The sequence below is a fragment of the Erythrolamprus reginae genome, chromosome 11 (genome assembly GCF_031021105.1).
Source record: "Erythrolamprus reginae isolate rEryReg1 chromosome 11, rEryReg1.hap1, whole genome shotgun sequence".
Lineage (NCBI taxonomy): Eukaryota > Metazoa > Chordata > Lepidosauria > Squamata > Dipsadidae > Erythrolamprus > Erythrolamprus reginae.
The window spans coordinates 21,556,962-21,575,005 of record NC_091960.1 but is presented as its reverse complement, the minus strand read 5'-3'; the positions used below and the strand labels follow the sequence as shown (position 1 = coordinate 21,575,005).

Here is an 18,044-nt window from a genome sequence, read left to right as displayed (position 1 = left end):
GTCCTGGCGGAGACACTGACGGCGGTGGCGGCGGCAGGGAAGGGCGTGGATGTGACATTCCTGGGGCTGCTGCTGCTCCTCGAAGGGAAACCGCCGCTGCCGCCACTATCTCCACCGGGACTGGCTAACTCAGGGGAAGATGCTCCCCTTGTTCCTGCCACTCTGTAAGGCGAGGCTTTGGTGCTAAGTGCAGAGTGGAGCTTCCGGGAGCCGCTCGCAAAGAGGATTCCCCTCAGTGCATCCAGCCACAGAGAAGGGCCGCGGTGTGGTGCTGATCGTCCCACGGGAGGGGACTTGGCTCCATCAGCCCCCACTCCAATCTCCCATCTTCGGGGGCATCCCCAGGGCCAAGTTGCTGGCCTCCCGCCAAAGGCTGCCAGGCAGCATCAGCTACATTTGGTGTATAGGGCACACCCAGTTTTTGACACACTTTTTTACACCAAAAAATAAGGTAAGTGCCAAAGCCCACTGCAACAACATCGCCCAAAGGCTTCAATAGTTGTTAACCTAGCCCTACATAGCTTCTTCTCCAGTAATCTCACACTACTAATCAGAGCATGTAAAACTTTTGCCAGACCAATTCTTGAATACAGCTCATAAGTCTGGAACCCACTCTGCATTTTGAATATAAACACTCTGGAAAATGCCCAGAGATACTTTATGAGAAGAGCCCTCCACTTCTCCACTCGCAACAGAATACCCTATAAACACTCTGGAAAATGTCCAGAGATACTTTACGAGAAGAGCCCTCCATTTCTCCACTCACAACAGAATACATAGGGTAATCTGTTGCGAGTGGAGAAGTGGAGGGCTCTTCTCGTAAAGTATCTCTGGACATTTTCCAGAGTGTTTATATTCAAAATGCAGAGTGGGTTCCAGACTTACAATCCTAGGTTTAGAAAGCTTAGAACTATGTCGCCTTAAACACAACCTAAGCATAGTCCATAGAATCATCTGCTACAACGTCCTTCCTGTCAATGACTTCTTCAGCTTCAGCCACAACAACAGATGAGCGCACAACAGATACAAACTTAAAGTAAACCGCTCTAAACCCGACTCAGGAAATACAACTTTAGTAACCGAGTAGTTGATACATGGAACTCACTACCAGACTCTGTAGTATCATCATCTAACCCCCAAAACTTTACCCTTAAACTATCCACTGTTGACCTCTCCCAATTCCTAAGAGAGCAATAAGGGGTGTGCATAAATGCACCAGAGTGCCTTCCGTCCCCTGTCCTAATGTTTCTCTCTTACTAGTATCATGTATATAAATATTATTATATTTTTGTATACCACAATATGTACTTGACAAAACAAACAAATAAAATAATAAATAGATAAATACGTACCATTCTGATGAGGAAAGCTACCAGTGTTCCATGCAGAAGTGGGAGCCGAGGCTGGATCTGACCAGGTGCAAGGCAAAATGAGCAGAAGAAAGCGAGATTCCTCCGAATGGTGCAAGCCAGCTGATGCAAAGCCTGTTCACCTCCTGTGGTGTACTGTGGCTGGTGCACATGCATGAACTAAATGCACTAGCAATCTTAGGCTGCCAGAACTCTTTTGTGATAAAAATTATAGATTTCCTTGACTATGCATGCCATAGACACACTCACACACACTCTCACACACACACAAACCTTTCTGTATTGTTACTGCCTGTGAAAGTTTCCAAACAAAGAAGGGGTGGATTCACAGACACGAGAATCAATTATGTCAATAGATAATTGCAAATAGGGATGTGGTGGCTCAGTGGCTAAGACACTGAGCTTGTTAATCAGAAATGTAGGCAGTTCAGCAGTTCAAATCCCTAGTGCTGCGTAACAGAGTGAGTTCCCGTTACTTATCCCAGCTTCTGCCAATCTAGCAGTTCAAAAGCACATAAAAATGCAAGTAGAAAAATAAGGACCACCTTTATGGGAACAGGTAACAGCCGCCCTGAGTCAGTTGAGAAGGGTGGCATAGAAGTCAAATAAGTAAGTAAGTAAGTAAGTAAGTAAGTAAGTAAGTAAGTAAGTAAGTAAGTAAATAAGTAAGTGTAAGTAAGTAAGTAAGTAAGTAAGTAAGTAAGTAAGTAAGTAAGTAAGTAAGTAAGTAAGTGTTCCATATACTTTTGGTGTTGAATCATGCCGGCCGCATGACCATGGAGACATCTTCAGACAGCACTGGCTCTTCAACTTTGAAACTGAGATGAGCACCACCCTCTAGAGTTGGGAACGACTAGCACATGTGTGTGAGGGGAACCTTTACCTTATAGTTGCAAAACATCTCTATTATCTGGGAAAAGATCTGCCTTGATACAGGATCATAGGAAGACTGCTGGAAAATGTCTCTACCTCAAAGTAAATGGAGATGGGGAGTAGTTCAGCTAGGCATCCGGAGCATGACCAAATGACCACAGAAGTGTGTGCAACATTTTGCAATGGGCAAAAGTACTTTGCATACTGTAAAGCTCCAATTCTAAAGCTGTTGTAATTCCGGTCCTTCGTTAAAAATACAGTTGTAAATTGTCAAAATCTGGATAGAAGCAGATTGTTACACAAAGCTGATTTTGCTTTCTTCACAAAATATTCATTTATTTTTGCTTTTTTTCTTTAAAAATGTAAAATATTTTAATCAAATTTATTGTCATATTTTACTAAATACTTTAGGAAAGAACATGAAAGCTAATGCAAATTAATGAATGAGAAGAAGAAAAGAAAAAACCAAACTAAAATACTAAAAGTATTTTAGTACAAAGTACATGAAAGTAAAATATATTAAAAGAAAAAAAAGAAATAAAAAAGATTTAAAGAATCTACTTTTAAGCAGTTAGAAATTTGCTTCTTACTCTACGATTACAACTAGATTCTCTTTTTCTATAATCTCTTTTGTGTAAACATCAAAAACATAAATCATAAGCTCAATTTTTTTCTCTTTCATATAAAATGTCTTCAAGAAGTTTCCAATAAACATAGATATTAGCTCTTCTCTGGTGAAAGAAGTCAATTTAACCATCCCAGCAAGTTCCATCAACTTCACCAACCATTGCTCCATTTTTAGATAATGCCGAATCTTTCCACTTTTGTGCATATCTTGCTGTAGTTATACTCATGCCTTATTTTCATCATCTATAGCTCTACCACTTTCAACAACCATCTTTCCATACAATTTATATAACCACCCTTTCATGCAATTTATAACAATTTGAAATCTATAGCTCTACCACTTTCCATAAACATACAATTTTTTCATAATTCAAATCAATTCACTTTTGTCAACAAACATGCAGCACTTGTATTATATTCATATATTTTTAAATGGCTTCTGAAGAGCAAACTTTGTCTGCATATCCTGATATAAAATCTACTTCCCGAGTTTTGTTTATTGCCACCTCTCGTATGCAATTAATCAGAATTCCACGAAGTCTTTTCCCAGACATACTTAATAAAATTGTGTAAATTTTTAATTTACTCTTGTCTCTATGCTTGTTCCTTTGTATAAAGGAATAACAAGGACATTCCTTTAAGCCCCAGGCACAGTTTCATTTTTAATTTGTCAATTGATTTTATGACATCCAACTCCAAATTACTCTGGACAGCTCAAAATACACAAAACAATATGGAAACAATATACAGTGATCCCCCGGTTATTGCGTTCCCGATCATTGCGAACGGGCTAATTTGCGATTTTGCAACCCGGAAGTAAAAAAACACCATCTGCGCATGCGCGCCCTTTTTTCTGCCTGCCCGCTAGCGAGGAGCCGAAGATTGGGGGCCGCGCGGCTGTTTTAAAACGTCGCCGCCGGCATGGGGGGCTTGCCAGCACCCCCCGGACCCCCAACCCGGGTTTGGGGGGCTGCTAGGAAGCCCCCCATGCCGGCGGCGATGTTTTAAAACAGCCGCACGGCTTCCCAATGAGTCCCGAAGACAAACGCGGAAGTTCGCCTTTGACGTTTGTCTTCGGGACTCAGTTGGGAAGCCGCGCGGCTGTTTTAAAATGTCGCCGCCGGCATGGGGGGCTTCCTAGCAGCCCCCCAAACCCGGGTTGGGGGTCCGGGGGGTGCTGGCAAGCCCCCCATGCCGGCGGTGACGTTTTAAAACAGCCGCGCGGCCCCCAATCTTGGGCTCCTCGCTAGTGCTGCGGAAGTAAAAACACCATCTGCGCATGCGCAGATGGTGTTTTTACTTCCGCAGCGCTACTTCGCTAAAACCCGCTCGTTGCGGGGGGTCCTGGAACGGAACCCTCGCAATGATCGGGGGATCACTGTATTTAAAAGAGCAAACAGACAATAAATCTGTAATTCAGGGAGAAAAAAGAAAAAAAATAAGATAATGAATCTCACCAATAATGAGCATTCGCGAATAACGAATCTGCGTCTCTAAGGCAAAACTTGGAGAAGAACCAAGTCTTTAAGGCTCTCTGATGCATTATTAGGATGGGAGCTATCCAGATCTCTGGGGAGCCTCATTCCAGATAAAGTCTTCACACACATGTTAAACAAAGCATGCAAATACTCTTCCATATTTTAACATTACATGAGATACAATATCTACACTTTCACCTTTACTGGAGTTTTACATTTCCCCCCCAAAAAAATTACTTGCAGCATTTCTGACATCTTTTTCATCAGCATAGGCTTGGATACTAACATTTATAGCAATGATTTTGAGTCCACATTTCAGCGTACCATTAACATTATCACATATTTAAAGTTTTCCTTCCAGCATTTCCTCATCTCAATTTCTACACAAATGAAGTCATAAGTTTAGTTAGTTTAGCTTTTTTAATTTTAATTTTAAATTGACTTTGTTCATTCTTGTGGAGTATCTTTATTTGGCCTCTTCACCTATTTCATTCATTCATTCATTCATTCATTCATTCATTCATTCATTCATTCATTCACACACACAAACACACTCACATACACTCCCACAAATGCACACTATTTCCATCACAATCTTTCTGCATTGTTTGGAGAAACTAAACTAAACTGAACTAAACTAAATTAAACCAAACCATCATGTTAATGATTTCTCAGTCTGTTTGACCATATTATTTTCAGACATATACAAGAGTATGAAAATAATGTAGTCAAATAGTCCGGGGAATCATTAATCTAATGGTTTGGTTTGGTTTCTACAAGACAATGCAGAAAGGTTGTGATGAAAATTGTGTGTGTGTACTGTATTTTATGGAGTATAAGACACACTTTAATTTTGGGGGAGGAAAATAGGGAAAAGAATCTGCTTACCAGGTATTCATCTGGCTAGCGTCCTTAGTCTGGTCAGCTTCAGCACATCATTTTATCTACTGGTTAGGGCTTTAAAAAAATTATTCTGAGAGAGTAACAATGAAAGAGCTTGCAAGCCAGTAAGAGCTGGGAACATCATTAGTATCTGAAAGAAACAGTCTGAGCAAGTAGAGCAATGGGAAAGACTCTGCAAAGACGTAGGACTTGGAAAACATCCTTCTTTGCAGAAAGTAACAATAAAAGCTTGAAAGCGGGTAAGAGCTGGGAACATCATTAGCACCTGGTTAGGGCTGGAAAGAAACATTTGGAGCAAGTTAGACCAATGGGGGGGGGGGGAAACCTGCAAAGACTTAGGGAATTTTTTTCTTATGCTGTCTTGATTTCCTGGGTTAGAGCTCATATTATGCCAGCAGTCTCTACATACCTTCTCCATGATCATCTCTGTGCTCCTCTATACCTCCTGTAAATGCTACTCCAAGTATAAATCTTTCTAAAAAGACAACAAAGAACTAAAAGGATCAGTTGTCAATCTCCCATCAGTAGCAAAAAGTTTGATTCTCACATGTCTCAATAATTGGCTTTGTTGTAAGGAAAAAGAGAGTAGATTACAGAAGGTATATGTTTTCTAGGCCCTTTAATCAGCAGCTGTCTTGAGATGGGTCTTCCTTGCTGCCTTTGATCCTTTTTCTAAAGCAATGTTTCTCAACCTTGGTGGCTTTTAGATGTGTGGAATTGAACTCCTAGAATTCCCTAGCTAGTATTGCTGTCTGGAGTATTGTGGATGCTGAAGTCTGCACAACTTAAATTCACTGAGCTTGAGAAACATTGCTCTATATGTTTCTTAATAGAACAAGGAGGCTGGCTCAGTCATTGTTGAGCTATTAATATGCATCTGTTCTTGTTTTTGTCTTGCAATGTTTTGCAAATGTCCATTATTGTTCTGAGGCTCAAAGAGTTCAATTATGTCACTAGTCTTAGTAGTCAGATACTTGATACACTTAGGATCCTTTTATCTTCCCTTTCAGGTTTAATTTGGAACCCGGATATGATTTCTTGCACATCTATGATGGGGCAAGCTCAGTTAGTCCCCTGATTGGGAGTTTCTATGATACCCAAGTACCAGAAAGGATTGAGAGCAGCAGCAACAACCTCTTCCTGGCCTTCCGCAGTGATGCTTCTGTCAGCAACACAGGATTTGTAATCTATTACACAGGTACGTTTAGATCTTCTGGAAGATTATGCATGCCATTCTTATTGCCTTCCTGAATGTACCACCAAGCAGATTTCAAATCTTGTTTGATCTAGCTGATACAAATCTTTGTACCAACTATTTTAAAAAAATATCTATTTCTGCACTTGTGAGTATTTCTAGAATATGGATATATTGGAGTTCAGTTCCATCATTCCCCACCCATTGGGCCTAATATTGTAATCCTTGTGTTGACATGGTTTTGTATTCTGGAATTATAGTGCTGAAGTGAAGTCCAATAATCTATTAAAAGCCATGCAAAACAAATGATGCATTCATTCTTATTATGTGACAAAGTCTAAGAATTAAGCCCATGTATGAATGGATTTTTTTAAAAAAATGTTTTTTGCAAGAAATGTCATCTGCTAAGTAGATGCATCACAGGAGTAGGAGGAAATTGTAGAGGTGCCCTACATGTTTTATTTTTGCCCTTTTCCAATTCCTCCTCTATATTAGACCAATCCAAGTCCTACGCTGGTGATTCTTCAAAGAGCAGAGTATACTCTTCTATTTCCTTCTGCTTTTTGGTTTCTGCCCTCTGAAGCACATCTGAAGTTCATCAGGCACAATATTTTCATGCAGTGGTTTTAAAGATTTATTTGGTACACACAGGCACTTAGCATGTGGGAGGTGGGAGAAAAACTATTTGTATAAAATGCACTGATTTTATTTTATTTTATCTGTTACCTTCTTTTCTTTCCAACCCTAGTTCATTCAAAGTGGAGAAGAAAACTTTTACAATTTTTCTTTGTTCTTTGGTTCATGAAATGAACATTCTAACTGATAGAATATAGGTATACCTAGACCTTTCTACAAGAGAGATAATCTTAAGCACTTCAGTCCGAGCAACTGCCCATGAGCAACAGCAGCAATCTGGCCAGTTGGCATTGCATGGACTATTCACGTAATGTAGTCCCCCACTTTGAGACACTTTGTCTTGTCAGAAGAAAGTGACAACGGGTGAACCACCTAACTGAAGCAGATGGCTAACAAACTCCTAATAGACAGGGGTGCACCCAGCCTTTCTTCTACTTTGCATAGATGCACAAATAAGTGAATGACTGAAAGAAAACAAATTTGCTAGTGGTGTGTTTGTGTTTGTGGATGAGGGTGGGGAACCACAAGGAATTAAAATTCCTAGGTTCTCAACCTTCCTAATGCTGCAACCCTTTAATACAGTTCCTCATATTATGGTGACTCCCAACCAGAAAATAATAAAATTATTTTGAAACTCAGGAGTGGGTTCTAACTTACCTCGCTGCCCGTTCGTTTCCTTTTGCGCCTTGTGGGCGTGCATACACTTTGAATGCACATGCATGTGCAGTGCCAATTTTTTTATTTAAAAATTGCAAGAATAAAAGCAAGGGGTTGGACGTGATGACCTGCAAGGTTCCTTTCAACTCTAATAGATAGATAGATAGATAGATAGATAGATAGATAGATAGATAGATAGATAGATAGATAGGCAGGCAGGCAGGCAGGCAGGCAGGCAGGCAGGCAGGCAGGCAGGCAGGCAGGCAGGCAGGCAGGCAGGCAGGCAGGCAGGCAGGCAGGCAGGCAGGCAGACCTTTGGGCTGGAAAGTGAGAATCCTTGCCATTATTGATATTTACTTTTATGTTTTGCTAATTTTATTTTGATTTTCTTTGATTGCTGTGCCACTGTGCCACATTTATCCAGGCCAAACTCCATGCTGATGTCATTGCTAAAGATTCGCACAGTGTTAGTTAGGGATTGTATCTCAGTTTCTGATTTTCCGTACAACTTCAGGTCATCCATATACAGCAGGTGTGAAATTTTTGGTGAATTCCTAGCAGTTTGGTCGCCTAGATTTGTTTTCTGTAGGGTGAGTGACAGCGGGATTATAGCAATGATGAATAGCAATGGGATCAAAGAGTTGTTGTTGTTGTTATTATTATTATTATTATTATTATTATTATTATTATTTAGATTTGTATGCTGCCCCTCTCTGAGGACTCGGAGTGGCTCACAATATAACAAATCCAATACATTAAAACAACATCTAAAACCCATAATGTTAAAACCATACAGCTCAGTCATACCATACACAAATCTATAATAGCCTAGGGGTAGCTCTGTTACCCTATGCCTGACGACAAAAGTGGGTTTAGAGTATCTTACAAAAGGCGATGTAATCATCTAAATCCAATTAATTAAAAAAAAACTAAGTGTACTCATCTGTAAAACCCAGTGTTGTTAAAAGATCACTCATACCCACTCATACAACAACCATACATAACATGCATTGGCCAGGGGGGCTAGTGTCTAATTGCCCCAAGTCTGGTGTCATAAATGAGTCTTAAGACTCTTGCAGAAGGCGAGGAGGGTGGGGCAGTATGAATCTCTGGGGGGAGATGATTCCAGAGGATGGGAGCCCCCACAGAGAAGGCTCTTCCCCTAGCCCAACCAAGCGACATTATCTAGTTGATGGGGCCCCGAGAAGGCCGACTCTGTGGGACCTAACCGGTTGCTGGGATTCATACAGCAGAAGGTGGTCCCGCAGTTAGCCCAATATCCATATCCATGACCCAGAACTGTTTAATTCATGCTTGTCTAACCTCATGATGTTCCTTGTCTAGCCTCAGACAAGAATAGATGGGAGATGTGGCCATAACAGGTCTCAAGAAGGGAGTCAAACCCTGCACAGTCCTACTCATTTCTTACATAGCAGGGAAGACGAGACATGTGGACATGCACAGGGCAGGCTACAATTTTTTCTCCCAACTAGATGCAAGAAAATAGTATTGATCGTTGTGAAAGTCAGAGGATCAATCCTCCAACTAAATTGACGTGGATTATTTCCCTGTTTTCTCCAGTTGAGTAAAATGTAATGATATAGGTCAGTGATGGTGAACTTTTTTCCCCTTCATGTGCCGAAAGAGCACGCATGCATGCTATCGTGCATGCATGAGTGCTCACATCCATAATTCAATGCCTGGGGAGGGCAAAAACAACTTCCCCCGCCCCTCGGAAGCCCTCTGGAGGCCAGAAATGGCCTGTTTTCCAACTTCTGGTGGGCTCAGTAGGCTCGTGTTTTGCCCTCCCCAGGCTCCAAAGGCTTCCCTGGAGCTTCGGGAGGGTAAAAACTCCCTCGGCCATTCTTCAGGAGACTCTCTGGAAGCCAGAAACACCCTCCCAAAGCCTCTGTGTGAGCCAACAATCAGCTGACCAACACACACATACACGTTGGAGCTGAGCTAGAGCAATGGCTTGTGTGCCAGTAGATATGGCTCCACGTGCCACCTGTAGCACCTGTACCATAGTTTCGCCATCACTGATATAGTTAGTCCTTGATTTAGAGCCATACATTTAGTGACTTTTTGAAATTACAATGGCACTAAAAAGTGACCTATGACCAGTTTTCACAATTATGACCCCAATGGTCACACAATGGCCACAAAATCAAAACTTATTTTTGTGAGCCACCCCGAGTCTTCGGAGAGTGGCGGCATATAAATCTAATAAATTGAATTGAAATTGAATTGAATTATTTAACAACTGCCTTGCTTAGCAATATTAATTTTGGGCTCAATTGTGGTCGTAAATCAACGATTACCTATATTTATATTTCACATTTATATAGCAGCATATATCATGTATATGATTCTGAGTGACATAGCTATTACCTCTGCAGAATGTTTTCTGCCTGGTGGCCCTTGACTGTTGACTGTTAGGGATTGCCTGGAATTCTAGGACTCGAGAGGCACTATACCACTCTATAGTTAGCTAAACCTTACCTAGAGGACTGCATCCGGTTTTGGTCACCGCACTACAAAAAAGACATTGAAACTGTAGAGAAAGTGCAGAGGAGACCAATCAGTATGAGAAGGGGACTGGGGACTATAACATACAAAGAGCAGTTGCAGGAACTGGGCATAGCTAGTCTGAAGAGAAGGACCAGGGGAAACATGATAGCAGTGTTCCAATACTTGATGGGCTACCACAGAGAGGTGGGGGTCAGACTGTTTTCCAAAGTACCAGAAAGCCAGACAAGGAATAACGGATGGAAGCTGACCAAAGAGAGATTCAACCTGGAAATAAGGAGCAACTTTCTGATGGTGAGAGCGATCAACCAGTGGACTTGAGACTTTCAAGAGGATATTGGACAACCATTTGTCTGAAATGATGTAGGGATTCCTACTTGAGTAGGGGGTTGGACTAGATGACCTAAAGTTCCCTTCCAACTCTAGTAGTAACCTAATTTAAATGTGCCTGTGTTGTCTGCATCTCAAACTGAAGCGTAAATGGTACCTTCGGGACAACTGTGACTTGGCTAGACATTTAGCTACGCTCTTTGGGATGAATACCTTCAAATGGTGTGGGAGTATGAATGGATTTCCAGAAAAGTTTTGGACTAAAGGAACCATTTGTGCTACAGCTTGAGATGCAGACAAGACAGATTCATCCCCAACAGCCTGCGTCTGTCTTCAACAGTGAAGGGACACAAGGTGGAAGACATCCTGCAGAAATACAGCTCCACAACACAGTCCTTTTAGGAGTTCCAAGAAGGCTCCACACTCATTTGCACCACTTAGGTGACCCTGAGGACACAGACAAATCTCCAGGGGGTCTCAATGACTCTCTAAAAGGATGCAAAAGATCAGCTGTTTGCAAGGAATATAAATCCCGCCATTCTTCAGTCAGAGCTGAAGAATCTTCTTGGATGAGAAGTGAAACATCTTCAAAGAAAAACCAGAAAAGCCAGTTGTCTCCTGGTAAAGCACCTTTGGGATATTATTTTAAACCATTGCTTCCCAAAGCAGAGTAAATTACCCAAAATTGGGTTAAAGTGTTCTTTTTTTTCTGTAGAAAGGGATATAATGACATATGAACCCATTACTCATCTCAACAGAGACATTTAAATTAACTTAAAAGATTGCCACAGGTACTAAAAAATATTTCAAAATCTCCCAAAGTATTCTTATAAAAATAAAAACCAATGACATTTCCAGTGGTAATTTGTTGAAATGACAATGCTCATTCAATGGTATAACTTTTATAATACAAATAATTCCTGAATTATAATAATTTGTTCAGTGATTGTTTGAAGTTACGATGGTCCTGAAGGAAAGAACTGGACCTTGAAGTTTGATCAGAGTCTCTGTTAAGTTTTTGGAAAATAAAGTTTGGGAAGCACTACTCTAAACTGCAATAGGGATTATGATATATGATTTATGTGATGTGGAAACCATGATTGTGGGTAGCAATGGGCTAGGGCACTGGAGCTGCATGTGGCTCTTTCATCCCCCTGCTGCGTCTCCCTGTTGCTCAAAATATGTGTCAAAATTGCTAATGTGCGTCATCCACTGATGTGCACTTTATTAAGCCATCCACTGGTAGGCCAACCATGGATAAATCTAAGAAAACAAAAGTTTCAAAAGAAAACAAAACCTTTAATTCAACTATATATGCTAGTTTTGTGGCCGCTCAGGAATTAGTCAGCATGGGAAGAATTCTGTGGCTCCTGGTGTTTTCTTTTCTGTGGAAAACAGGTCTCTGATTGTTTAAGGTTGCCGACCCCTGGGCTAGGGACATATAATCAAAGCTTATCTTTGGATGTTCTCCAGAAGTGGTGGAATAATTCTTTCAAGCAGTACGCCAGGAGATTCAGAAGAGCAGGTCCTACATGCCTGGAGACATGTTAGCAGGGCGGACAGGAGTGAATGCAGTGGGATAGTGAAAATGGAGCTCCACCCTAGAGCACTCAATTTGCACTGAAAGATGTTGAAAGAAAATGCAGAGCGTCCTGCATAAGCCACACCCACAGTGTGGTAGTAAAAATTTTGGTAGCCCTTCACTGCATGTAAGGCTACTGTAATAGATGACTAGGACTTCCAGCATCATTTTAATATGGCTCTAGGAAGAAAGAAAACACAATGGGAAAAGAACCTCAACAAGACACCAAAGTCAGTGGCATTTGTGAGCGCCTCCTCTTTCTCTGTCAGTACTTTGTGAATGTGAAGTGTTATTTTATTCCTCTCCGAGCAACCATCAAGATAGAGATCAAACATGTAACTGATATGCCTGACAGGGGGTGGGAGGCATCATGTCAAGCCAAAGATGTAGCTGCTACTTAGACGAAAGATAGGCTCTTCAAAATAACGAGAATAAGTCTAGAATGATCACAGGAATATAGTCGGACAGAGGATTCTTTAGAAATAAACACTGTAGAAAGAGAAGAAAAATTCTTTCTCTGATTCTTTGGCTTATAAGTGGTTTATCGGTATTGATCTGTGAAGGATGGCTTTTATTACCTAGCATCGTCCAGGCAATCATTCTAAATCAGGGCTCCAATTTTGGCAACTTTAAGAGTTGTGGACTTCATCTCCCAGAATTCCTCAGCCAGCTTTGGAGACCACTGCTCTAAGTCACAAATGGGGGTTGGGGGGGGGGGGTTACATTATATTGTTGATGGCTAGCACACAAACCAACTAAAGTCCTCCAAAACATCTTAAGTAAACCAAACCAGGAGTCAACTACAAAATACAATGTAAGGATTGTCACATCCACTGTGTAGGACATATGGGCAAGAAGACTAGCAGAACTCATCCATGAACACCAACTAGCAGTCAGAAAACATGAAGAGACTTCACCATAGTGGCAAACTGGCAAACTCAGCCTCCTCGATCAGTGGAACCTTTGGCACATGTGCCACAAGTGGCAAGCAGAGCCACATCGGTGAGCATGCGAACTCAGGTGCAGCACACTGATTTTGGGGGCTCCTGGGACCACTGGGAGTCAGGAAACAGGCTGTTTCCAGCTTCTGGAGGGGGTGGAGAAGGCCCATTTTTGCACTCCCCAAGGTTCAGAGCCTTTCTAGGAGTCTGGGAAGGGTGAAAATGCTCCCCACAGACAAACACTGGAGGTCTTCCAAAGGCCAGAAATTGTTCATTTGTCAACTTCCTGTTGGATCTGAAGTCCCTTTTTTGCTCTCCCCAGACTTCAGAGCCTTTCTAGGATCCTGGGGAGGATGAAAACGGCTTCCCACCCTTCCTGGAGATCCTCTGAAGGCCAAAAATAGCCCATTTGGAAATTGGAAAATCAGCCATTTTTGGCCTCCAGAAGGCCTCCAGAAGGGTGGGGAAGGCAGTTTTTCATTAGGCTTCTAGAAAGGCACTGAAGCATGGGAAGAGCAAAGAATGGGTGTGCCATTGTGTGCCGGGATGGGTGGGTGTTGTCATACATGCATGCAAGGGGTGTGTGTGTGTATGTGCATAGAATTATGGTTGTGGACACATGCACATGTGACACCCCCCATGCCCTCCCCCCTTTTGCCATGCAAACCAAAAAAGGTTGACCATCACTGTCCTAGATCAGCAAAGTCCAAAAACACAAGATAATTCCTGGAAGCCTATCATTCAGACAAAGCCATCAATAGGCACTTAGAGATAAACCTGCATAGCATTCAAAAGAGACCATCAAAAAACTGAAAGACCACAATATCACCTCACCAGCAATCAAAACCAGATAAGCGGCAATTAACACCAAGTTTAATACTAGACCAACAATCAAACAGTAAACAATACCCCAATCAAGGAACTACTAGCTGACACAAACAAACAGTAAACAGCCTAATGAAGGAATTACAGTACCATGAACACTCCCACCAACGCTGGCAGGACAGGACAGTTGTATATAAAAAGGGAGAAAATCCCATTTCCTTCTAACACTGATGCTGTTACTTAATGAAGCAACCAGGCACAGAGAGTACTGAGGACTGCACACTTCAACCACTGCATGTAGATACTCTCTTTATCTATGGGTAAATTCTTTCTGAGAGATTTAGAACTTTGGGGAGCAGGTGTTTAAAACAATCTGGAACAGCCAGAGATCAAACAAGGGCCTTTCTACAGAAATGGAGAAGGCCACGAATGGCTGAGAAAATAGACCAGGACTATCACTCCCAGTGAAAAAATAATACCCTTTTACAGATCTAAAAGGAGGGTGTGCATTTTTGGGAATCTCAGTCCAGAAATACTTCAGACTCATTTTCCACATGTCCATCCAATAGCTAGAAAACAAAGTTTTGCTTATGGTACGGAAGCTATTTGCAAGGAACTCGGGACTGGTGACCTAGATAATGAGGAAATGCTAACTGGACATGTTTGAACCATTGTAAGAAGGGCTAATCAAAGAAATTGAAAATTTTGGGGAATTTGCAGGTCTAAAAATAAATAAACAGAAAACAATGTTAATGACAAAAAACATGAGTATACGACAAATTAGGAAATTAGAAGAAACTACTAAACTCCAAACTACAAAAAAAATGAAGTACTTAGGATTAATATTAACAAACAAAACAATTACACTTAAAAAAGACAATTATGACAAATTATTGCAAGATACCAAAAAAATTTAGAGAAATGGAAAGACCTACAAATATCAATGTTAGGCAAAATATCTGTAGTAAAAATGGATATTCTTCCCAAATTTTTATATCTTTTTCAGACAGCTCCGATTAACTTGGAACCAAACTTTTTTAAAGAAATCAATAAAATCATCTCCAAATTCATCTGGCAAAACAAAAGGCCAAGAATAAAATATGTGTATCTCCAAGATAATAGAATTAGAGGAGGCCTGGGGCTCCCGGATCTAAAATTATACTACAAAGCGGCAAGCCTAATTTGGATAAAAGAGTGGATTAACTTAAAAAATAAGAGAATACTTGTATTAGAAGGCCATGACTTACAAACAGGCTGGCATGCGCATTTATGGAAAGATAAATTGCAAAAACAAACTATATTTGACAGGCACTTGATCCGTAAATCACTACTAAAAACCTGGTACGAAATTAAAAATAAACACTACGACAAAATTCCAAGATGGCTTTCCACTATGGAAGCCATCATCTACCCAAATTTGATCGACATAGCCAAAACCATCCAGTACAGAGACATATTACACCCAAACGGGGAACTCAAATCTAGACAAGAAATGGAAAGATTAAATCATAAAATGGATTGGTGGACATACGCCCAAATAGAATCCAGATTTAAAAAAGACAATCAAACACCCGGTATTCAAAAATCTATGAACCCATTAGATAAGATTCTGATAGGAAATGAAAACAAACAAATAAGCAGAATATACCAAATACTTTTAGAACAGGAAAGAATAAAAGATACGACCAAAACACCAATGATAGCGTGGGGAAAAAATCTGCAACACGCCATCCATATTGCCAACTGGGAAAGAACATGGACCACAATATCCAAAATAACCCTTTCGGCAGCATATAAGGAAAACTATTACAAATTATTCTACAGATGGTACCTCCCACCGACGAGATTAGCAAAGATCCACCCAACATTATCAGACTCGTGTTGGAAGTGTAAAAAGGAAAGAGGTACGTTTTTCCATATGTGGTGGTCCTGCCCCATGATACAAAAAATTTGGACAATAACTCATACTTGGCTCACAGAGATTACGAAAGAGGAAATAGAACTCACACCGGAAGCTATGCTTTTAGGAGTTTGGAGAAAACATTATTCAAAACAAACAATGCTCCTCACAACACATATAAACACCGCCACGAGAATTGCGATAGCACAACTCTGGAAAAGTGATCAGATACCAACGGAAGATTTAATTATAGATAAGATATATGCATGTGTAGAGATGGACGAATTCACGAATTCAATTAAGGGAAATAAATTAATAGAATCAAAAAGAACATGGCAAAAATGGCATGAATGGGTTCAAAAGAGAACATAAAAGCAACATAATATGAAACAACAGTACAATTGAAACAACCTACAGTTACCGTGTATAATTAATGAACGTAATAGATTTTAGAATTTAAAAATATGAAATACAATGTATATAATGAAATGAAACCGGTCAAAACTTACTGTCAGAATGTTAACTGAGAATATGTATAATCTGTAATTGAAAATAATATGTGATGGGAATGATATAAGAAAAATTAATAAAGAGATTTTCAAAAAAAGAAAAAAAGAAGGGAGAAAAGTATTCTCCTCCTCTGGGTGAAAATCTAATTCCCGTATAGTTTTTTTTAAAATAGTTTCTGATTGTGCCAGGGCCATGCTGTTCACAATTAAAATAAAAGTTTTGGTCTTTTAATGAGCAATTTTCAAATGACAAAACCTCTGGATTAATCAAAGCCTCTAATTATAATTTATGCATGAAGAAAAAAAAAAGAAAAGATTACACACGGGAAACCAAGGGGGAAACCCCCACACACCTTTAGCTAATTTCTTTATTTCTTGACTGATTTTTAGTATTTCTATCTTTTTATCAGTCTGTTTAAAATGACCACCATGCTCATCTGCTTAGTAAACCTCGTTGAATTAAAAAGGGCCCCTTCCTTGGTGACAAACCTGTCTGTAATCATCTTTCAATTATCTAGACTATGTTGCTCATCAGGTTAAGAGATTCACTCTGGAAAGGGACCTCTGCTCAGCCGGAGTGATGATTGAGGAATTGGTTTTTTTAAAATATAAATTTTATTACAATCAGCATCTTCTCGATTAATGTGCAGCAAGAATTGAGCTCCAGCAGCTTTTGCAATTCCTGAATTTTCCAAGGTATATTAATTCTATTCCTGTTTGGTCTGCTCTATGGCTGTGGAGTCAGACATTCAGGAGCTATCATTGACATGGATTTGAAAGTTGTTTTTTTTTCTCCATTACAATACATAATTTGTTGTTTTTATCCATAAGTAGCTCTTGAAAGAAAAATGCTTTCTGCTTCTTTCACATGTATCTAGACACCTGTAGATGTTCTTTCTGCTTAAAGCTGTGATGAAAGGTTACACCAAACTTGGTTCTATCAAGTTTCCTTCTTGATTTCTGTTTGTCAGGTCCTACTCTTTCTTTTCCAACAGTTATACCATTGTTTTGAATTATCTCCATCCTGAGTATAATTATATATTGTCTTACCCTGATTATAATTAAAGTCACTGCAGATAGTAATTGGCCTACTCAGAAAAAAGCAGCTTGTTTCCTTGCTGATTTTCATAAGGAGGGATCCTTAACAAAAACTTATAATTGTAGTTTGGATTGTCATCTTCTCTTTAAACAATGGAACATTTTTCACCAGATGGCATTCCCCAATTTTTCTTGGAATTGAATCCAGAAGGTCTCAGAAAGAGGAAAAACAGTCAAGAGGGCTGCTGCAAATTGTGTGATTGACATCTTAACCTCCCTCCAAGCATTGCAAAAGTATTGCGGATCTCACACTACCTTTTTTAATATAAATTATTTTTAATTTATAAAGACAAGATTTTTTAAAAAACAATTAAGAATAACATGTAAAAAATTTATATTGTGATGCTCCATAAAAGAGGATGAAGCATCAATTGCATGACTAGCTTGCCTTTTTTTGACACACAACCATGCAAAGTGGTCTGCTTGAACCTGTCTTGAGTCCTGGATCTCTAGTAAACATAGGCAGTGATCAGGGACTGAGTTTCTTCAGTCTTTCTGGCATGTTTTTCAGACAGAGATGCCAGGAACAGGAATGTAGGATCCTATACTTCAACAAGCAAATAATATGAAATGTCTTGATTGATAGACCCA

At 40.1% G+C, this 18,044-nt stretch overlaps 1 protein-coding gene across 1 annotated transcript in view; it reads left to right on the top strand.

Moving 5' to 3' along the window:
- The window catches only part of CSMD2 (CUB and Sushi multiple domains 2), a 930,229-nt gene that overhangs the window by 670,663 nt on the left and 241,522 nt on the right, over nucleotides 1-18,044 (top strand). Inside the window, exon 29 of the mRNA XM_070764517.1 lies at nucleotides 6,262-6,449. Coding sequence (XP_070620618.1) covers nucleotides 6,262-6,449 — 188 coding nt within the window. The remainder of the gene's footprint in view (nucleotides 1-6,261; nucleotides 6,450-18,044) is intronic.